The 23,906-nt window shown below is 38.8% G+C and overlaps 1 protein-coding gene across 1 annotated transcript in view; it reads right to left on the bottom strand.

The window, feature by feature from the left end:
* Positions 1-23,906, bottom strand: part of POLR3B (RNA polymerase III subunit B) — a 149,448-nt gene that overhangs the window by 19,326 nt on the left and 106,216 nt on the right. Inside the window, exons 21-24 of the mRNA XM_001365890.5 lie at positions 22,583-22,741; positions 20,667-20,784; positions 18,794-18,936; positions 5,901-6,004 (exon numbers count right to left, since the gene is read on the bottom strand). Of these exons, the coding sequence (XP_001365927.1) occupies positions 5,901-6,004; positions 18,794-18,936; positions 20,667-20,784; positions 22,583-22,741 (524 nt within the window). The remainder of the gene's footprint in view (positions 1-5,900; positions 6,005-18,793; positions 18,937-20,666; positions 20,785-22,582; positions 22,742-23,906) is intronic.

The raw sequence follows: 23,906 nt of genomic DNA, 5'->3' as shown, positions 1-23,906 counted from the left end.
GGTACAGCAGTGATATAAACTCAAATATCCATGCACCTGTTTTAAGTTCTTTTTCTGCTAAAAGCTGAACAATTAATAATTCCGTGGTCTGTTTGAATGATAATTTAATATTTTTTAAAGGCCAAGGTACCACTGAGTGGGCATGAAAAGGAACAATAGGTATTCACATCCTAGTTTTTACAAAAGAACCTGGTTGCAGAAGAGGAGAGGAAAGTTGATGGGAGTAGAAATGACCAATCCAACTTGGAATTTGTAATAAAGAAAAGACAGGAGCCCATGGAAACATATTATATGTCATAAGCCAGTGCAGGAGATGGAAAACTTTCAATATGGCATTGTGAAGGCATAAAGAAAAACAATTCTAGGGGCAGCTGGGTAGCTCAGTGGATGGAGAGCCAGGCCTAGAGATGGGAGGTCCTGGGTTCAAATCTGGCCTCAGACACTTCCTAGCTGTGTGGCCCTGGGCAAGTCACTTCACCCTCACTGCCTAGCTCTTACCCCTCTTCTGCCTTAGAACCAATACATAGTATTGACTCCAAGATGGAAGGTGAGGGTTTTTAAAAAAAGAAAGAAAGAAGAAAAAAAGGAAAAACAATTCCAATGAGATGAGAAGAAAACAAGAAATGTGTAAGGAGGGGGAATACAGCTACTAGTCAGGGCAGCACCTTGGATTTTGAAAAGGCAAAAGAAGATGGAGATCACTGTTAGAGGGGATCAAACTCGGCTGTCTGCAAGCCTCTGAAGACTTCTGGAGAACCAATGGACTTCTTTGAATTGCCTCTCCACAGGGCAGCAGGAGAAGCAGGAGATCAAAGTTATTGAGAGTATGTGCATTTAGACTGAATGTTAGAAAAAACTTTCTACCCAAAATGGCCATCTGAGTGGCATGGGCTGGCACAGACAGCAGTTGCTGGCCTTCAACAAAGGGGACACGAGCACTTGTCAAGCGTCTGGTAGAGGACTCTTATTCAAGGAGTGGGCTGGGACCGGTGACCTCGGAGCTTCCTCACAAAGCTAAGACTCTATGATTTAATTCTCAGATATTTACAGAGTCTACATGCTAACTCCTGGAAGACATAAATATGAGAGTCTGCATAAAAATCTCTGCAAACTTTCTCATCTTTCAGAAAGCCAGAAGAAAAGTCCAAGGCACCTGCTTCCTGCTTCTCAGGGGCCTAGGATTTTGTTTTGGTCAATTAAGAAGTCTGAGTAATATTAATTAAGGGCAAGCAAGGGATGCCTCCAGGCTAATGAGTAACTTTGACATACTGATTTATTATAAGTAACTGACCATACTGTTGGAACATGATTTTCCATCTTTTAAAATGCATTTTTGTGGATTTTTTTTATTTTTACAACCTCCATTTCTCAATGTAGTCTTCCTCCCACTCTCTTTGAGAGCTATTTTTTTGGTAATGAAGAATAAAAAAAGAAAGAAAAAACAACTGACTAGAACTAACCAAAGCATCAAAAAAAACCTGACCCCTTCACTGTTCCACTCCCCCAGCCCCCCACTTCTGCCAAGAATGTAGAGAAATGTCTTTTTTCTCTCCTCTCTTCTTTGGGGCTGAGTGTGGTCATAATAAGTTTGCAGCATTCACTTTTGTTCTCCTAACTGTCATTGGGAGCATTGTTTTCCTGGTTCTGCTGATGTCTTTTGCATCGGTTCATATCCTTCCATGCGTCTTTTATATCAATCATGTTTTCATTTCTTATAGCTCAATAATTTTCCACTTCATTCATACTTCAACCCGTTTTACCATTCCCCCACTGACACTCATCTCCTTTGTTGCCATTCTTTGGTAGCAAGAAAAGGAATACTATCTTTTAAAATGGACATTGCTATTAAAAAAAAAAAGCTTTCTCTATCCTTTTTAAAAAACCCTTACCTTTCTCTTAGAATGGATACTAAGTATCAGTTCCAAGGCAGAAAAGCAATAAAAGCTAGGCAACTGGGGTTAAATGACTTACTCAAGGTCACACGGCTAGGAAGCGTCTAAGGCAAGATTTGAACCCAGGACCTCCAGTCTCCAGGTCTGGTTCTTTATCTATTGAGCCACCTAGCTGCCCCTTCTCCATCATTTTCAAAGTTATGAGAAAAAGTCCAAGACTCACATTCAGGGTTGTAAAAGTGATGGGAAGAAAAGAGGGTGAGTAAATGCATCTGACAAAACTTGGTCCTAGTGGACAGCATGGAGAGCTCCAATTGTCTTTTTTGCTTTTTTAAGTCGTCTTTTGACTTAATTATTTATTCTAATATTTATAATCAAAATTTAAGAAGCATACTCACAGTTTCCTTAAATAAAGAAACAAATCAGTTACTTTTTTGGGGAAAGAAATGCCACAAGTAGGTTGGAGAAGGCAAGCATGTTGAGTTAAAAAGCTCAGTGCACAGACAGACTGCCATAACAGTCATTGTTCCACAGGGATTAAAGGGTACAGCAGTAGTCTCTGACTGACAAACAGGCCGAATCCTAAAAATCTGTTTGTGAGTCATTTGTCCAGAACTCAGAACAAAATTTCCCATAAAGATAATTTGTGGTTAGGTTTCCAGATTAGCCTACAAAAACCTATTCAACCCACAATAAACTGGAATGCTATGGCTAAAGAGAGATCAGCCTGGCCATCCACACTTGGAAAATCATATGTTGCTTGATTATATTTAATTGAAGAGTTTTTGCAGGAACAATATTAATGCAACCAGCAAAAGAAGGGAAGAAACTGAGTGCGAAAAAGTGGTTAGATATTGAAGGCAGCTAAGATTACATGGCCAACAATTAAATGGGGGAAAAAAATCTTTGCAACAAGTTTCTCAGAAAAAGGCCTTATTTCCAAGAATGCATTCGATTTTGTAAGAATAACAGCCATTCCCCAATGATAAATGATCAAATCAAAATCTCAAATAACAATATGTAAAAATGCTCCAAATCATTAGTTGGAAAAATGTACATCAAAACAACTCAGAGGAACAGTGGATTGAGAGCTAAGCCTAGAGATGGGAGGTCATGGGTTCAGATTTGGACTCTGACACTTCCTAGCTGTATGACCCTGGGCAAGTCACTTTAACTCTCATTACCTAGCCCTTACTGCTCTTCTGCCTTAGAACCAATATTGAATATTGATTTTAAAATAGGAGTTAAAGGTTTAATTTTTTTTTAACTAAAACAATTTTTAATTAAAAAAGCCTTCATACTCATTAGATTGGCAAAGTTTTTAAAAAAAAAAGACAAAATGACAAATATTGGAGAGGCTACAGGAAAACAGGCACACAGATGCATTGTTGATGGAGCTGAGAATTGATACAACCCTTCAGAAAAGAAATTTGGAATTATGTTCCCAGAATTACTAATGTGTGCATGCCCTATGACCCAGCAATACCACTACTAGACCTATAACCCAAAGAAATCCAAAAAAAGAAGAAAAAAAGATTAGTGTAGAAAAATGTTTAGAGCAGTTCTTTTTGTGGCCACAAAAAATAGGGAACTAATGGAGGTAGCCATCAGGTAGGGAATGTAAAGGAATACCACTGTGCTATGAGAAATGAAGAAAGAGATGGTGTAAGAGACATCTGGAAAGACTTGTTTGAACTAATGCAGAACAATTTATATGATAATACTGTAAAAACAAACAATTCTGGCATCTTAAGGCAGTGAAATGATTGAACAAGATGAATGAGAATGATACTTTTACACGTGGCCAGCATGAGAATTTTTTCTTCTTTTTTTCATCCATCCTTCCTTTTATCTTTCTTTTCTTCCTTCTTTCTTCCATCCTTTCCTTCTTTCTTTCCTTTCTCTCTCTCTTTTCCCTTTCTTTCTTCTTCCCCTTCCTTTTTGGTGCATGTGGAGGGTGGTGGAAAGAAAAATGCTTGACAAATTGGGGAAAAAAAAAGATTCTATGGTTCTAATTCACCCTTTCAGCTAGCTCCTCTCTGGTGAAACTGCCTCAGTCCCTTTAACTTTTCCCTATAGTACCTTTTCCTGAAAGAATTGTTTTTGGTATCCTCTATGTTTCCTGTTTCCTTACACTCTTTTGGAAATATGGCCCAAACTAGTCCTATTACCCAAATGAAGGCTCTGAAAAAGAATATACTGAAAGATTATTTCCTGGACACATATATCAGGTTCCTTTTAATCCAACATTTTGTAATTTCAGTTTTTTAATCATACTAACAATTACAGTACACTGTTCACTCACATTTACCTTGTGATCAACTATGACCCTTACCTTCTGTCTCAGGATGAATATTGTGTATTGATTGGTTCTAAGGCAGAAGAGTAGGAAGGCCTAGATAATTGGGGTTAAGTGACTTGCCCACAAAGCTAAGGAAGTGTCTGAGGCTAGATAGGTCCTCCTATTTATCTCTAGTTTCTGAGCAAAGTAGCTGCTCCAGGCTTTCACTTCTATGAGCTTGGGTGGGGAATTAGGGGGAGAGGTGGGAGAAGAAAAGAAAGTTGTGGTTTGACCTTGTCAGTCATTCCTTATCCTCTAATTGTATTGTTTGATTATTTATTTTCAACTTGATTATTCTCTGCAGTACTTAAAAGGATTTAATGGGGGAATGATGATTGGTTATTCTCTATGTCTGTTAAATACCAGCAAGAAAAGAGAATTGGAATAGGGAAAATTTTGATAGGATATGGGAAATTCTTGGCTTTTGAAGTGATAAAACCCTCAATCAGTCTCATAAGGGAGGTCAAGGAATCACTGTTCACATAGAGCTTTAAGAAAAGAAGAGAGCATCACTCTTCTAGGATGGACTTTCTTTCACCTTCAAAAAGGTCAGGAGAAAGGATGGGGCCAGCTTCTTTCTGGTGGAGTCTCCTCTATAGCCTCATTACTCTATGATCAAGGTGTCCCTATTAGAAATTTTTTTGTTTGCATTAGACCAGGTGCTTTTAAATTTTGTTTTGTTTAATGATGGAGAGGAAAGAGTAGGGGCACAATAAACCCTAAGTAAGAATGTGAAGATGGCACAATGTCTGCCGTGTATTTATTTATGTAGGTAGGCAAGCAGGGAGAGACACAAACACACCTGCATAGTTTCTCAACAAATGTGTTAATAAGTGTCATAAATATATTATTGGTGAGTCTACCAACACTGTAGAGCTCTGTGATGGGCTAAAGGGAAAATGAGATTTAACAGTTAGGTTTGGCTACTAAACTGTGCATTACAAGATGATCATTACCCTGATCAAAAGTAGGTCATATTACTCTGAATCCAGGCTGCTCCAAATACTGACTGTGCCCCCAAATTGAGATGACTTTAAAAAGAAAAAAAAGTAGAATGTATGTGTATGTAAATCTCTCTCTCTCACACACCCTTTACAGAGCTATTGAATAAACACCAACTGCAAGCTGAACTAAAGCACATTTTATATGCCGTGGAAGAGAGGACAGTACAGCCCATATTTTCATCAGTATTAGCATTACTGTCTAAAATTCCCCAGGCCTGCCGTGGGTGCCCAGAGGCCAATCAGGACACAATGGTACAGGGGCTAGGTTGAGTATTGCTAATTTCTGTTCCTCCCCTCCAAGGGACAATAGCAGAGCGCTGAGAACTAAGACTCCATAAAACATCTACAGACATGCAATCATCACTTCATTTAAACCATCTAAATTTGCAGGAGTTGCCCATCTGCTGCAGAATAATTGCTGAGCTTGTGAATGATGACTAAAGTTTTTTAAAACCCCTCTTCTCTCCACATAAGCTTAAATGCCATCCAAGGAGCTTTAGTATGTAGGGGTAAGGAGGTAGCTACAGATCTGCTTATTTTCTAGGTAACTAGGGGCAAGATAGCACTGTCTAAAATCTTTGCTTCAAAGTTCCAAGTTTTTAGTTTCTCCACTGAGTGTGACCAAACCACCTGGCCAACCTTTCTCTAAAAAGTAGCACTGACCGTCATACGTGATGGGAAACCATGAGGGTTCATGATGATGTCAGGGCAGATTCCGGAATCACAAAATGGCATGTCTTCTTGAGGGACGATCAACCCACAAACACCTGGGAAAGGAAAGATTTCAAGTGAAAGAAAGAAAATGGGCCCAACAGAGAATGGAATGGTTACCGTGTATCTTCCTGGTCTGCCTTCAATCTCACTCCTCAAAGCAATTTCCAACAGCCCTCATAAGGAGCCTGGTAGATCCACAGTTCTCTCCAGAGCAGTGATAAGCCACCTTCGGACAGTTGGTTCACCCACTTGAAGCACCAGGGAGACTGAATATTGGCAATTTCATCCATGACCCCCTCCCTCAGGCCAACAGCACTTGAGTCTCAAGTTGGTAGCAATTTCACCCCTTTAAGAGCAATATTTGGAATCTACAATTGCCTATCCTGCCAAAGTCACAGGGATAGTTTCCTAATTAGATACCCCCACCCCAGCTTTATTGTACACAGCTGATGTGCAAAAGTGTTGATGATTAAACCAGGAAGAAGTTTAGTATTCAATTTTCAAACAACAAAGGCTAATTTTGTCTCTTATGTGCTAACAGGTCTGTGTACACAGTTGCAAATACTCAGCTCCTTTGTTCTAGGGTTCCTTTGGCAGTGCCTAAACTGCCTCAAGGAATAAGGGCTTCTATCTACAGGATAACATATAGTGGAAAGTTTGTTACTGGCTTAAAGTGTAAAGTCTGACAAGAAAAATCAATTCCTGAGTCATTTCCAGCATTAAGATAGCAACTCTGCAATAGGATTCCAGGATTTCCGAACCAAACAAAAAATGCGTAAAAAGGCAAAGGTTTTCAAAGTTTAACGAAGTAAATTTCAGCATTATTCTAGTATCCATATCTTCTTGACATGAGAATGATATTAAACAAGAGCCCGGGATTGGTTTGTTTTATTATTTTGAATTTTTAGTTATCAGACTATAAATGATGAATATGATTTAATGTTGGAAAGCCAGATCAAAATAAAATTGGTCAAGGACAAGTTAAATGATGAAAATGTTCTTATATTAGTAGAGGGATACCAACTTTTCATCTGTTCTACTTCCCAGGGACATTGTAAGGCCCAAATGAGATAATGCGTGTATAATGGTAAACCTCAAAGCCCTATAAAACCGTCCAGTGTTTTTTGTATTACATATACAAATAGACCAAATCATAAAACATTGAATATAATGAATATAAAAAATGTTGGGTGCATCTTATACACAGCTCATGATCATACATTCCTTTGCTTCCACAATCATCAAAATGGTTAAAAACCCATTTTAAAAAAATTATGGTTTAAAGCCTAAAACATTGAAATTTTTTTTAAAAAGTACTGATGTCTGAGGTGGGGTGGGGGAGAAGTACAGCTTGTTTAATATTCCTCTGATTTCTGGGAGGCTGAATACACAGTAATAAAGTTTGAGGAGCTGAATGTTAGAGGACTCATTGCTGTCTGATTGGGTTTCTATGTTTCTAACTCTAACGTATACCCACTGAATCTATGAACAGTAAAGTTAGCAGGCGGCTAGTTAAGTACATTCTGATCTACGCTAGATTGAGCTTTAATCCTTCCTTGCCTTGCTCCAAAAATCCATCATGTCCACATTGAATTTTGCTGACAAAACACTGGGACTACCAGGAAGGCTACTCTGAAAGGGATCAGATTGTAAATCTAGGTTCGCAGACACGAACATTGTCTGTCAGGACACAAAAATGTTTAAAGAAAAAGTCAGTGAGAAGGCTGGCCCCATTACTTTTCTTTAGTACGAATATAATTTTGGATTAGTGCTGGGAGATGGCTGATGTAGTTGTATCCCTTAAAAAAAAAACTAAACCAAAAAAGAAAAAAACCCAACGCCCCAAAACAAAAACCAGGCACCCCCCTCACCAGTCAGTGCACAGGGGGGTGCTGGCGTCTACTCAGGAGGGGAGCTACTTGTCCACCCTCCAAGAAGAGAAAGTGGGGGTGTGAGGAAATAGGTGCATGAACTAAGAGTTTGAGCATGAAATATTACTAGAGAGGACAAGGATAGAAAGATAATATACTCAACCATTTTCAGTTTTAGCTGACATTTTATCTACAAATTCAATCTGTTTATTGAGATGAGAAGTCTTCTTAAATCTTAATTTCTTAAAACTGTTAACTGAAATCTAACCATACTCTTGTCCACAACCCTCTTTTTGAAGACGCCTTTCTTATAAGACTTTTTCGTTAAAAATTAAAATGGAAACTTTAAGTTTTGTTTTTATTTCTTCCCACATCCTTCTAGGAAATCCCTAGGCTGCAACTGAACCAAGGGCACCTGTAAGCCAAAAATTAAATCTTCCCTAACTTAAAATTACTTTAGGCTCTGAAGACCCTTTTATATGCCAAGATGGTTCCCATAGCAGACAGCCCTGTGTTGTTTGTTTTGTGTGAAAGTGAATGATAAAAGATCCATGAAATCGACACAGAAAGGCAGAACAGCAGAAAGAGCCGAGGGCTCTCCATCATCACGGCTTCTACCCTCTGCTGACTTGTAGAACAATGGCGGCTACACATCCCACCGCAGATCTAACACAGCTGTGCATTTCATTAAATGAAGAGCACTAGTGCCACAAGTAAATAATTAACTTATTCTGGTCCGCTGATTGTGCTTATGAGACCAGTCATAGCTGACAGATTTTAATACAAGTTAACACAAAGAGGGCATAATGAGCTTAGAAGTTAAAACAAAATATTTAGACAGAATCTGATGATCTCAAATGAGCTGGGCCACTGGAAAAGTTCAGTTTTCAACAAAAACTTCTTTACAGCTCCAGATATTTTCTTAAAAAACAAATAAACAAATTAAAGCACACACATACACATGTACATACAACCATTCTTCAGATTCAGAATCATCATGCCCCTAATCATAATAGCAAAGTTTTTCTTCTTTTGTACAAAATAGTTGTTGGAATTTTCTCCAGGGACTGGGGGAGTAAAATTCCTCTCAATATTTAAACTAAATGTTATGGTCATTTTTCTCTAACATTGGTTTAAAAATATAAATGATATGCAATGCATTTCAATGTGTTAGTACAACCCTCAAAGTCCAAAAAGAGGATGGGCAACAAATAAACCATATCAAATGGAAAATGTTGTGAGACAATTACCAAGTCGTACCGCGAGTGCTTACACAGCATTTCATATTTTAAAATAAAATCTCAGGCCCTCGCTCATCCTGCTTTCTCAACACCACTGTTTAGAGCACAACCTCCTGGCAGTGAAATGCAAATACATGGGGTTAATATAACTAAAAAAAATTCGAGATGGCAGCTAACTGTGCAGCAGGAACTCCAACTAAGTGAGCTTTTAAAAAACTGAAAAATGGCAGGAAAGAAAACTTTCCCTGTCATTAAAACAGCATTCTGATGTTACCACTCTTAATAGTGAGCGTATAAAAATGAAAGCAATTAGGAAACTAAAAGAACCTAGAGGTCCAAGTGCTAATTAGAGTCCAGGAAAATAAACTGAAGGGTCTATTCTTAAGGTCACTATCCTCTAATCAGACACTAATTTATCGAGTCTGTTTTAGTGGCAAACACAAGACAGAAAATCGTATCTTGTTAAAAAGCACTGAATCTGCCTCTGACCCTCCCTATGATCCAGGGAGTCCTTTGATTTTCCCAGGAAGCATATATATCTACAACTTTTCTATGTTGATTCTGACATTTTTAAATCCACCAACTCTGGTGTAAAGGATTACTTTTAGGTCCTATTTTAATCTGATTATAATTATTAAAATGAGGACAAAAAAATATTTTTAACATCTGTTGAGCATGGGGCAGTTCATTATTTTACTGACAGCCAGCCCTCACTTAAATACTGGCTGTCCCCATTGTTTTATTATTTATTATTATTATTTAGAGAGGAGAGAGTGTTGGATCTGGAGCCAGGAAGGCCTGAATTAAAATTCAGCTTCTGATATGTGTTACCTGTAGGATCCTGAGCAAGTCACTTAACCTCTGCCTCAGTCTCCTCATTGGTAAAATGGATATGGTGATAATAATGGCACCTTCTAGGGTTGTTGTGAGAATAAAAGATTATCAGTAAAGCACTTTGCAAACCGTATAGCACTGCATAAATGCTATCATTATGAACACATCTGCAAAGTATTTATGCTAATAAGGTTGTTTAATATTATTGGCTCCTCCCAGCCCCTTGCCAGGTGAGGAGCCAAAGATATGTGCCTGGCTCCAAGTCAGAGAAAAATAAGTAAAAAAACAGACTACTGTCCTCACCATAATCTGGAGGTCTACCCAGACTCATAAAATAAGGCCTCTCTCCTCCGTAAGTTTGTATCGTTCTCCACTAATGCTTCCTCTATTAGAATATTTCCAAAATGGAAGATATAAAAATTAGAAAGGAGTTCAGACATATTCTGAAGCTCTGGATGAGACACTGCATAACAAACCCCTCTATTATTCTGTTGGAATAGATTAAGAAACTCTATCCATAGAGGTTGGTCACATTTTCTGTTAACTCTTCTCATTTTCCAGAGCTGAACTACTTCAGTCCTGAGAGCTAGGATGAAGTGATTTTGTGGGAGTTTTCACATCACTTATTACACAGGAAGAGGTTGGGTGATTAGCAATGAAATGAGCTCCAGAACCATACCCTCTTACTCCACACTAAGAAATTCCACAAATAAATTTGGGGGAACATAGTTTTTTTTTAGAGAATTTATCCCAATATCTTGGTTCTGGACATTTTCCCCCCCAACTGTGGGTTATAAGAATTCTAGATTTATAGTTTTTGTGTTACTTTTCTATGATAAAAGTTTGTCAACTTTCATTCAATATATCTTTTAGGGAAAAAATAGTTCCCTCTATCCAAGAAAATTCATTTTCTCTAGGAGCCTACTAAAAAAAATCTGAAACAAAAACTATCCGCATCCTATTTTCTTGGTCATCTAATTCTAAGAGTAAGATGATGTGATATTGTGGAATGGACAATAAGCAGGCAAGAGAGATTGATATCCTTCTTTAAATTATTTCTGTATGATAATGGATAAAACTCAATTTTACTTTGAAAGGCTTTAGTTTCTTGATTTCTAGAAAGGAAGTAACTATCTCTCTATTTTAAATATTTTGGGAAAAGACCTGCTAATTCCTATAAAGCACTCTGGGGGCCTCGGCAGAAAGTGCTACATAATACAAATCATCATCATCATCATCATCATCATCATCATCATTAATGAACCTAATTACTCTCAGTAGGAAGCGCACTGGTAAAGGAAAAGGAGTCATTTAAAGAGATAGCAGCAGTGCCACTGATTTTTAGTGAAGGGGAAAAAAGAAATTCACCCCGATGGGTTTGGTTCCATTATTTACCACTATTAAGAGAGTTCCTATAATAACTTTAACCCCATCATGCCCAAGGCTGCTGTTTTGTAAAACTTGAGGGTGGGTTTGCTGTTAAGAAACAAACATGCTGATAAGAAGAGATTGGCCCAGAAGAACTGCAGGAAAGCCTCCCAATCAAACTGTCATTACAAGGAAACAAATGTTTTGGTCTGGATAAGCGCATCTCTTCAGAGCCTTTAAATAATTAGAAATCAAGATCTGTCCAGGAAAATGTGACTGCTGTGTGGGGTGACCCGCCTTCTCCCCTTTCCCCCCACCAAAGCTAGTTACCAAATTAACCCCCATACACCACTACCCCCAAACAAGCCCAAAACGGAGGACAAAAATTGTTGAATCATATTCGCTTTGTCCTGACGCTGAATGATTTCCAGATCTCTCATTTCACTGGGCACATCCCAGTTGACATCATTTTAATTCAGCTCTTCCTTACATGTTAACAGATAAATAATGCATAGGAAAACTTGATTAGCTTTCTTATTAACACATCACTCTAAATGAGAGGAGGTGCTAAAAGACAATGCCGTTTTTTTACACGGCTTTCCCAGGAGCTGAGGAATGGTTTGATGTGATAAATTTGCATAGTCTGAAGCACACAAAGGGCTGATTAATTGAAACCCCTACAATGGTCCTGGAAGCCACGATTGTAAAACAATAGCCATAGGAACTTTACCAAATACACACAACCCAAAGTGTCAAGAGCTTAATCAAATGTGGTCAGGGTCCACTATTGGGTAACCCAATTGGAGATTTTTATTCTGTGCCATAAAACAGCTAACCACCCAATTTCAAAGGTTTATATGGGTATTTACTAAAAGGTCAAGAGGTTGCTTGTGAGCTGTTTACCCCAAATTTTGTTCAGCAAACAGCAAATTAAATAATGTCCAACAAGAGATCTGTACATTTGTCCCCCCCCCCAATCCTTAATTTTAATATTTGTGTCAGAGATGCCTGAACCCCCCTCCCCTTTTAAAAGCCTGGGAAGATCGTGGACTGATCGCCCTGCACCAGCTCCTTTTCTTCCCTTCACCCTGGGAGCTTTCATTAGAGCAGGATCAAACAGAGGAGACACCCCAAGACAGACCAACAGAAAAAGGGGCTGTTTCCAGCGTCAGACTGGCAGGAAGTGCTTTGAAAAGCATAAAGGACCATAGAATTGTGAGGTGTTGCTATTAATAATTATTTGCTCATTAGCTTAAAAAAATAAACATGGCATTCAATTTTTAAAAGACTTCCAGACATGAAAAAAGAAAACAAAAAATGAAGGCCTGGAGACATTAGATTAATATGGTCGTACCCCCAAGTACTTTCACGTAACAAAGTATTATTTCTTCTTTTTCACAATCTCTTTGATAACTTCTCCAAGGTTCTTAAAGCACTTTCTTGACAATGAAAACTGTATGAAGTAAGGATTCTTTTACAGGTGAGGAAAGCAGGTTTTTTCCTTTTTCCTCTTCCTGGCCAATAATTCATCACCAACTTTTTTTTTTTTAATTAATGAGGCAATTTCTTAAGTGCTCCCCCCACCCCCCCACTGCCAACCAAAAGAAGAAATCAGGAAATGGAATTTTCCTTGATCAATTGGACCCCAAAAGAGCAAAACAATTTGTTAGCTGAAGTTTGAGGCACTGAACCAGCACCAGGAGAAACTGTCATATGATGAGAGTGAGAGTTTATTTACAAAAACAAACGCTGCCTTTATTCAATTGAAATGAGTTTCCTTTTCTTGAAGAGTTGAAGTGTGGATTCTGCCAGGTTTAAACCATTATCTCAGGTCTACAGCAATTAAAAAGCTTCTCTGTCCCAACAATCAAACTTAAATACAGTTTTTCCTCTCCTTAGGAATACTGCTCAGTCCAGCTTCTTAGTTCTTTGACCTACGGGACCTTTGTTGGAGGTGTTAATCCTTTTTCACATGAGAGACTGAGAAATGTTCTTTCACAAGTGATATATTGCTTTTTCTCCCTCCTCACATCAAAGGAGTCCAATTTTTTCCTTTCTCATTGCTCCTTTGGCAGAGAAAATATGGGGAAATGTGGAAGTATAATAATTTGGTTTGCTTGGCACACAGATGAAACTTTATTTGGGTTCCTCCTCTTTATTCTTTGGGTCAACAGACAATTTCACCCAAAGAATTTAAGGAAAAAAGTAGAGCAAAAAGTCTGCTTGCCTTCTAAATAGATCAGCTACTTCAAAAACAAAAGGCTTAGAACAAAATATCCTTTCTTCACTGATACCAAAGCGGCAAAGTGTGAGACACTCAATGACTTCCACCCTAACAGAATAATCAACTTCCACATAATCTTACCCCCACCCCAGATATGCTAAGGATCCCCCTTTTCAGTGGTATAGTCTTCAGAACTACAGAACTAAAATGCTGATGGGGAAAGTAAGTGAAGAGAGTGAGAACACCCAGACAACTTTGTCTCATGCTCCCCTCTCTAGTCTCTTTTGACCTCTCCTACAGCCATCAGGTAAGCCCTATCTCCATCCTAAAGCACTCCAAAGGCTGGATGGAAACTAACAGTTCAGCTTTCAGTTCTCTTCTCCAACTGAACTAAAAAAAAGAGAAATTCCTTTGTCAAAATAAAATAAAAAATGCCATGTTGTAAGGTGAGGTTGTCTAGTATAACTGATATAATTACCAATTAATTGGCCTTCATCAGTATTTTGCATGCAAGATGACTTGTTCGAGAGACTTGATTCTTCCCTCAGCTAGCAGCTAACAACTGCCCATTTGCCAGTGGGATACATAACTGAACTCACAAAAGAGGCAAGTCAAAGTAAGGTTCTTTGGAGCTCTCTGTGTCTCTCATTAGAAGACAGAGAGAAGAACTGGTTTGCCAAAGTTCCCTTTCTGAAAAGCATGCTCTGCCTGTTGCTGAATCTGATCCACTGTAGGGCTGCCTTCTGTTGCTTTCTTTACAGAAATACTTTGCTTCTACTTTCCTTTATCCCTTGGCTTTCAGATCAATTCCTCCTGAATTTTTGAGGTCATGTGAGATGATGCTCCTGGGTCTTCTTATGTTTTTAAGCAACTGATAAAAACTTTTACTCTCTTTTGCCTGCTTCCCTGCCCAATTACTACTCAATCATTTACCACACTGCCTAGATGTTGATTGCCCACTAATTACTATTTATTCTCTTGCTTCAGTTTACACACTCAATCTGTCATCTTCAATCTTTTCCCTAGGTTTTTTGGGTAACTTTTACATGTATCTTTATTCTTTCCCCACACATGGAACTATCTGTTTAGATCCTCCATCATGTTCCTTCCCATATCTATAGATTATCTTGTCACTCTGCCAAAAGACTGTAAATCAACAATAGATTATTTCTCCAGTAACCCTCATTGTCCCAGTTTTCTTCCTTTCTAAAATGTGGTACCCAGCAATGCACATCAAATTTCAGATGTGGTTTGTCCACAACAGGGCAGTCTACCTCCTGGGTTTCTCTTGGTGAAGCTACAGAATCAGCTACCTAGTCCCAATGCTGATTCACAGAGGGTAAATGGGTGGGTCACCTAAATCTGCCAGATTTTATTTACTTATTTACTTACTGCTGTTTAGTTATGCTTCTCTAATCTTTGACTTGGGAAGTTTATTTTCTGAACCAGAGTATGAGAGTTTTCATTCATTCTTATTGAAAAACTTCTATTTTCCAATGTGGCTCAATCATTTGGTTCTTCCCTTCATTTATGACACAACAGAAGGGATGGGTAGACTTTAATATCCTGAGGAGGGTTGTAAATTCTAGAACAACTTCAAATTTTATACATTTCATTTGGGAATACCCACACCACTACCACCACCACCATACACACATTATCCGTAACTCACAAAATATATGGAATTGTAGTTAAAATTATCATTCATGGCATTTTTCTTAAACCTTAAAATTTTTTCAAAGAATGGAACAAAATAAAATACGATTCTCAAAAAAAAAAGACAAACTATGAAAAATCATAGGAAAAATGCTCTAAAACATTCACAAGAAAAATAAAATTAAAACAACTATTGAGGTTCTACCTCACATAAATGGTAAAGATTGTTGGCAGGGTAGAGGCACACTAATGCATTGTTGGTAGAGCTGTGAAATGGTTCAGCCATTGTGGAAAACAATTTGTTTACAATAACAAATTGTTTTCCACAATGGCTGAACAATCCTCAAAAGTTATTAACCTGTGAAGTATCACTGAAAGATCAAAGAAAGAGGGAAGAAATTTCTATATATTAAAAAATTGTATAGAAGTACTTGTTGTGGTAGCAAATAACTGGAAAAAAGTGCCTGCCCATCAGCTGGGGAATGGCTGACCAAATATGGCAGATATATGCAATGAAATATTATTACACAGTTTAAAAAATGACAAATGGAATGTATTACTAGAAACCTGGGAAGACTTAGATGAAGTGGTGTAGGGTGAAGTGAGCAGAATCAGGAGAATAAGTTATACTATGACTATAATACTATAAAAAACAAACTTTTAAAGACTTAAGTCTCAACTCTGATTAAAACAATGGCCAATCATGGCTCCAGAAGCCAAATGAGGCAAGCTTCCCACCTCTTGTTAGTGAGATGGTAGACAACAGAACAGAATTTTCAGGTGTGTTCAATATGTGAATTTGTTTTTCATTGCCAGAGGGATTTGTTGTCAGGAAGGAAATTTCTTTTTCTTTGTTGGGAGGAGGGAGTAGGAGGGAGTTCTGGGAAAGATAGATGGGATAGTGATAAGGTTTACCTTGAAAGGACAAGAAAAGAACAGCAATGAATCATTTAAAAAACAACAATAATAAACAGAACAGAGAAAAGGAAGTCCATAGGGAGAAACAAATCATTAGGGTGGTATTGGAACTACAATATTATATTTGAATTATTTTTTTTAAAAAACAAGCTATAAAGAGTGTAAAGAAAAACTACATGACAGAAGTTCACAGTTTCACATATATATACATATGTATATTGCATACATATATAAATCCCCCTCTTTGTTTTTCTTCATATATTGAAATGTTTGGATATATGTTGATGTTTACCAAGTTCATTATAACAATGAAAAATTTTTTTAAAGGAAATCAAATAGATGCTTCAGGGAGCCTTACTCTGAGATAAGATCACACATTTTTTCTTGATAGACAAAGGATTACTACTCTCTATGTTTAGTAAAGTAATTTTAATTACAGTTCTAAAAATTGCAGTGGAAAATGGAACATGGAAGAATCCTATATGGCAAAACTAGACTGAGAGGAAGCTGGGGATAGGACTAGGTTTTTACAAAGCAGTCCAGATTTCTATGTAATTAAAAGAAGAGCATGTCCAAATTGGAGCCTGCATGTAACACCATCCACTATTTCACAAAAGCTCTGTTACCTGCCTTTTTACCCCCTTCCAATAAATTTGATGAAGTTGTCATGGAAGACTAACAAGGGAATCCAGATTAATCAGAGGATTTTTACCCTTGGATTAAAAGCCATCTGGAAAAGGAAAACTGGAAAGACAAACTCCTTAGTATAAGTGAAAGGTCATCAAAACCCAAGAGAATGTTTCATTTGGTTCCAAAGAGATGTACCAATCACTCTTCCCCCTGAAGCAAAATCTGTCTGTGAGACTGTGTTCCTTTAGAGATTCTTTGCAAGAAGGGGAAGGCCTCTGTCAATGCGCTTTCATCTTTCATAAGCCTGGCCAAACCATGGCTAGGATGCCAAGACCGGCTGGCATTTCCCTCCAGAGCTGTCTTTTGGTGATTCTGTTGTGTTTGGGCCATGGTGGAGCAGGAGAAAAATGCTGCATTTGGAATCCAAAGGGCTCGTGTCCCAATCCTACCTCAGTCCCTGACTAGTTAGTCACTGACACTCCGAGATGACCTTTCATCTATTTGGTCTGTCTCTTGCCTAGACCCCACTATTTAGATACTGTCTTTCTCATTAGAATAGGAGCTCACTGAAGGCAAGCACAGTGCTTTTGACTGTATTTGCAACATCAGCATTTACAATTACAATAGTACCTGGAACACAGTCAATACTTGCTGACAGTCTGATTGACCTTGGGCAAATCCTTTCACTTCTAGGAACCCTCCTTTCTTCATCCTGTAAAATGGGTATATAAACTACAGCACTGACCTCAGAGAGTTACTGGGAGGCTCTGGTGTACTAGTGTATATAAAATGCCCTCATTATATACATGCCATTTCTTATTATCATTATAGTTTATTCCATTACCTGAATACAACTGCCTCAATTAGGATGGGGCAAGTGTCTATCTTATTCAGTTGTGCAAAGCCACATTGATGCTATTTCATTAAATATGTCTCACTTCATTAAACTAGTTAATAGTCTATTTTTGAGGAATTTGTGTTTGCGGCTGTTTTGGGTGTTTTTTTTTTCCCTCTGAAGTCACACTTATAACCCCTTTGAGAATAAATAATTTCCTAAAATGGAGTTTGGGGTCTTTGGGCATTCAGGTTAGTTTCTGTTATAATCCTTTGGCCCAGAATGCATCCCTAGACAAGACAAAGGACAAAGAGATAAGTGATGCTCTCAGGGATAAACAGGAATATCTGTTGATGAGTTGGGGATCAAGAGTGGTCCTGGTAACATTCTAGGATAATACAGACTGCTGAGCTGGGGTAGTGGAAGAAAAGAGGATGTTTAGATCAGAAAATTGAAAGATGGTTTGAGAAATCGAGTCATTTATTAAATGGAGCCCTGAGGGAGAAAAATATGTCAAGTTCTAAAAAGATGAATATCATTCTGGGTTATGGGAATAAACAGAAAGACAACTAGGTGACTCAGTGGATAGAGAGCCAGGCCTAGAGATGGGAGGTCTTGGGTTATAATCCAGATTCAGACAATTCCTAGCTATGTGACATTAGGCAAGTCACTTAACCCCAATTGCCTAGCCCTTACCACTCTTTTGCCTTGAAAATGAAACTTAGTATTGATCTAAGGCAAAAGGTAAAGGTTTATAAAGGAAAATGAATAAACAGAAATATTCCCTTAACAGGCAACCAAGCAAAAGGCCTGATATATATATATATATATAACACTTACCTTCCAACTTGGGATCAATATTGTGTACTGGTTCCAAGGCAGAAGAGTGGTAAGGGCTAGGCAATGGGGGGTAAGTGACTTGCCCAGGGTCAGACAGCTGGGAAGTGTCTGAAGTCAGATTTTTAACCTAGGACCTCCCATCTCTAAGCCTGGTTCTCTATCCACTGAGCTACCCAGCTGCCCCCCCTTCCAAGCAGCTATGTTAATCATGAGTTTAAAAGCATTTCCAGAGTATAGAGATGCCACACCATTCAATGTCCTAGAAAAATATCAATGTGAGAACAATACATTTTTTCAATAACAAAATAAATGATTAAAAAAATTAAATCATCTTAAAGACGATGGACATAAAAATACTTGCTAGGTAGGTATCAATCTATTTTCAACAAATTCATTTTAAAAGTTAAAAAAAATATGCAATTTACCTTTTTGCCCATGGCGACTACTGAATTTGTCTCCAATTTCTGGACGTCTAGTCTGTCTTAAGAGCATTTTGATGAGAAAGGCATCCTCTGCATTTGAGGATATCATTACTTTTTCAATATAGGAATCTGTAGCACCTTTGTAGCTGAGGAAAAGAGAGAAATCCAATGTTTTCTCACATTGCCTTTCTGTGAATCCAATACAGTACCTTATTGTCATGAACTAGAGTGTCAACAGAACCAAACTTCCCGACTTCTCTCCTTCAGAGATCTCTGGCTGTGTGTCCCTCCCTCATCATCAACTTCAAACCACCTTATCTTTTTACACTCCAACCCACTTCATTTTTCTCCCAGTGACTCTGCTGGGAATATACTCTATCCTTTTTTTTGGGGGGGGGGGGGGCAGGCTCCCAATAAGCTTCCCATCATCCCAAGAGCAGCATTTTACTGATGACTAACTAGGAAATCAAAGGTAACATGGAATTCTGACTTTGGAAAAAACCAAACAAACCAGAGCATCTTAAGAGGTTCTGGGATGTTTCATTCTGATATGTTTTGTATCAGTTTGAATTCCTGCCTTCAATTATTTCAACTGAGGTCCAGAGACATTGCCTATCATCTCAAAATGTCTTCCCTGATATATAAATAACTCAAGTGAACTCTAAATCACAAAAAAAGAATGTAGAGGCCATGAATTAGCACATTATTATTTCTTTAGATAAAGCATTTGATGAACTCCAAAGTTAGTAACAAATCCTTCACTGGTTGACAAGTATATTTATTAAGTGCCTACTATGTGCTAGGGACTATGCATGTATCTGTTCAGGCACCCATATATAATACTTAAATCTTGCAAGTAATCTTTTCTAAAAAAATTTATAGGTAAATTTTATTTTGCTATCTTGATTGAATGAAAGCTTCACTTCACAACTAGTTCCTCCATAAAAATGTTGTTCAGTCGTTTCAGTCAGATCTGACTCATTGTGACCTCATCTGGGGTTTTCCTGTCAAAGATCCTGGACCAATTTTTCCATTTCCTTCTCCAGTTCTTTTTTTTTATTCATTCATTCATTCATTCATTCATTCATTTATTTGTTTATTCATTCATTCATTTATTTATTTGAAATCCTTACCTTCCTTCTTGGAATCAATATTGATTCCAAGGCAGAAGAGTGGTAAGGACTAGGCAATGGGGGTCAAGTGACTTGCCCAGGGTCACACAGCTGGGAAGTGTCTGATGCCAGATTTGAACCCAGGACCTCCCGTCTCTAGGTCTGGCTCTCAATCCACTGAGCTACCCAGCTGCCCCCTCCAGTTCTTTTTACTGAGGCAAACAGTGTGAAGTGACTTATCCAGGGCAATACAGCTGGTAAGGGTCTGAGGCTGGATTTTAATTCAGGGCTTCCTAACTCCAGGCCCACTGCTCCACCTAGCTGCTTGTCCATAAAATATATTCCCCCAAACATTCGAGCAAAATAGCATAAAAGAGCTGGCATATGATTCTAGTTGAGTTTTTCCAAAAGAATAACAGAAATTGCATGTCCAGCTGCTCCATCCCTTCTGCCTCCTCTTAGTTCTCCTGAAGTATGCTGTAAAGAGTCCCGGGGGGGAGGGGTAGGGGGGTGTAAAGTGTCCAGTGTACTTCTCCCCTCTACACCACCCTGGCACACGCACATCCCTCAGCATACTAAAGCCTGCTCATGGTTTACCACCCAGAACTGATGGCTCTTTATACCTCTCCTATGGATGCATCAGTGTGAATCAGAGTAGTGTGAGTGTCTTCCAGGACACACAGTTTCTATCTAGAACCCAAGACTCGCTGCTTCTATTGCCCTGGCTCACCAGAAAAGCGATGGCTGACCCCCCAGACACCTACGTGATTGGGACATCTTTGTACTGGGGCTGCTGAGGCACACTGCTCCCCTCCAAGGGGATCTGAGTGACTGTGGGCATGGACTTGTTCACGAGCACTTGTTTGTTCTCAACTTTCTCACCTAAGAAAAAGAAAGGAAGGTTAGACCCACTACAGCATCTTCTTTTTTAATTATACATTTCCCCCAATTACATATAGATAAAACTTGATGCAGAACACAAGAAAACATTAAAAGTTTTAGCTAGACTTGCTAAAGTAAGGAGGGAGACTCTACGTGTGAATGTGAATCCAATGGGCTGTGCTTTCCCTACTGCTTTTAAAACAATGGCTTAAGATAGGAGCACAAGGCCTCTTACCCCAATCTGGTATTTCAGCCCAAGAATTTGAGGTTACACAATGCAGCACTGCCATTTCACTAAAGATAAAGTAGCTTTTGATGAACAGTTAAAACCCGATGGTGAATAATAATAGTAATCATAATCGTAATAATAATGTCTTCCAATATGGCTGGACCTTGTTTTATGCAATCAATATATTCCAAGGCCCCTTGAGTAAGCTGAAAATCATGCATAATTACAAACTCCATTATTTAATAAGTATTTCCTATGTGAACATCCCTAGGTACTTTATGACTTTTCTTAGGCTCCTTGGAGCTCCCAGCATCACTTTTCTTGTACTTTGGGGTCATTATTAATAACCAACTAGTGTTAATGAAACAAAGAGAAGCCCTGCTCTGACGTGGACAAGACTTGTGAAGAGAGAACTCTGGGCAGTCTGATACAGGAGCACAAAACAATGTGATGACACATGCTAATGCCTCTCAGAGTGAGAATGAGCGTGAATGGGCAAACTGCTGAGAGACTTTTATGCTTTGGAAAATGGAGGGGATTTAGCATAATTAAAATTTTCCATTTTAGGTATTTTTTTTGGCCTTTTTTTCTTCAATTGACAGTTGCATGCATCTGAATTCACATGTGCTGAGTTTGTGTAAAACGAGGACTGACTATAATGGTATATCAGTCAAAGTCAACAGGGAATATCAGTAAAATTAAAAATATTTTCTTAACACCATTAAGTTCCAGTTTTATTTTCAAACCAAGAAAGTACTTGCACTCTTCCTTTATGGAGGAAGTATTTATTAACCACTCCTGTATGTTTAATGTTGAAATGGGTTCTCCAGGAGGCAAAGACAAAGGGATGAAAAGTTCCCCCGCCGTCCTACCTCACCAAGTCCAAAGCCTACAAAAAGCCTGTGCGTTGTTCTTGTCCTCCTGTTTGCAGTGCCCTGGTCCCAGATCTGGGCAGCTTTTTGCTATCATAATAAGGCTGCTCATTACATCATGATGGATTTGCCATAGCCACAGACTTGAGAGCTGGAAGAATCCTTTGAGTCCAGCTCCTAAACCATGAAACAGTCATATGCCATTGGAATCTGATGTGGTTAGCATGTGGCACATTATAAATCCAAATACCTAACAATAATATTGAAAAAGGTCTGAAAATATACTCTCTGTTCTCAAACATCTCTCTTCATAGAGATGTTCATTTTTAAACATTTCAATCATACCAAGTTCTCCCTTTCCTTCGTGCCCCACCTCCTCCCACAGAGCGAACTGTTAATTTCAGCCACAACCATAATTAAAATTTAGTGAGCTAGGATAGGACGGGAAGTTGTTCTTTTTCATTAGGGGTGCATGGAGGCTGGGGAGGACTAATTCTATGATTTTATTGGTGCTCGAACTTCCAGGGATGAAACATTTTCTCCACTAGGAAACCAAGAGGTCAAATGATTTCCCATGGGTCAAAGAGGTAGCAGAAGGGACAGTCAAAGCTTTGTCTTGCTCCTGACAGATATACCAGGCCGGGATGCCTTCTCAGTCAGTATCCAGGAGCAAAAGCAAGTCTGAGGTGACTCTTACCTGGAGAACATATGCCATCAGCATCCAAGATCTCATGACGCCAGATGGGCTTCCTGGTCGCTGCATCCAACATTGGCCCCATCACTTTATCGAAGGTTTGGTTGGTATACCGCTTCAAAGTACATTTAGCATTTTTATACACAAGGCATCGCCCAAAGCCTGGAATAAAGCATGGTAAGGTCTGAGAACTAGTCCTCCTGAATCCTCATGGGAAACGCTAGTCGATAACATGGGTCCCAGGTGATAAGTACTCTGGTCTCCAGTGAGCAACAGAGAGGAGGGATTAAAGGTGACCTTCCAGTTTTATTAGATTCAATTACATAATTTTCAGCCTGGAAATTACCTTTATGCTCATTCAGTCTACACACCTCATTTTATGAATGTGGAGAGAGGTTTAAATGACTAACTTGATCACTCTTCAGAGGCCAGGGGCACAGAGTGCCCACCTTGAGTCTAGGACTCTTCCCATCATAGAATGTTGCTTCTCAGCACAAACTCCGTCCCACTCCCTTGGAAGAACTGTATTCATTACAGGGTATGACTTTTTCTGATCCAGGCAGGCAGAGGAAACTCTTACCCTCTTGCCCCTGCACCCTTACAAATAGTGTGTCTAGTCTCTTTTTGGGAGGTGAAACTGTTTCCCCACTTAGAACATAAGCTCTTTGAGGGCAGAGTCATATTGTGCCCCCAGTGCCTGGTATGGTGCTTTATAGCTAGTAAATCTAAAGCAAGAAGCCAATTCTCAAGGCTGGGCTACCTCAACTGTTCTGGGGTTCTCATATCATCTTATTCTCCACAATTCCCCAGTGCAACCCCCAGAACGACCCGGCCCCAGTAGCAATGAGCTCAGAACAGAGCTCTGGCTACTTGGAGGGGGGGTTATGAATGGAAATGGATACCAGTGTCACATAAATCTAAGTTGTGTCAAGGTAAGATTCTCTTCTAGTAAGTGAAAATTGTCACTTTCTTCACAGGTGGTTGCTGTAAAGTCAGGGGCAGCAAACTTGGGTCATTAAACGGCATGGCAGCGTTTCTGACAGACATCACAAAGTCTTCAGGTTTCCATATAAACATTACCAGTTAATCAGAAAGGAAAACATCTAGTTTTAAAGCATGGCTGTTGTCGTTTGGGGAGAAAAAGAAGCATAAATTAAGTGCAACCGACATTAATGCCAAAGACACATGTCTAGGAGTACTGTTATTGCTGCCTAGCAACTGGCAGGAGGATGGGGAAAGCCTAGTGGGCAATACCAAGGAAGGGGGGAGGAAGGAAGAGATCATGAATAAAGAAATTGATTTTTATTTCAAGTAGCTCACAATTCGT

Source organism: Monodelphis domestica, chromosome 5 (genome assembly GCF_027887165.1).
Source record: "Monodelphis domestica isolate mMonDom1 chromosome 5, mMonDom1.pri, whole genome shotgun sequence".
Taxonomy (NCBI): Eukaryota; Metazoa; Chordata; class Mammalia; order Didelphimorphia; family Didelphidae; genus Monodelphis; species Monodelphis domestica.
Note: the sequence above shows the minus strand (reverse complement) of the source record. Positions and strands in the feature narration are given on the sequence as shown.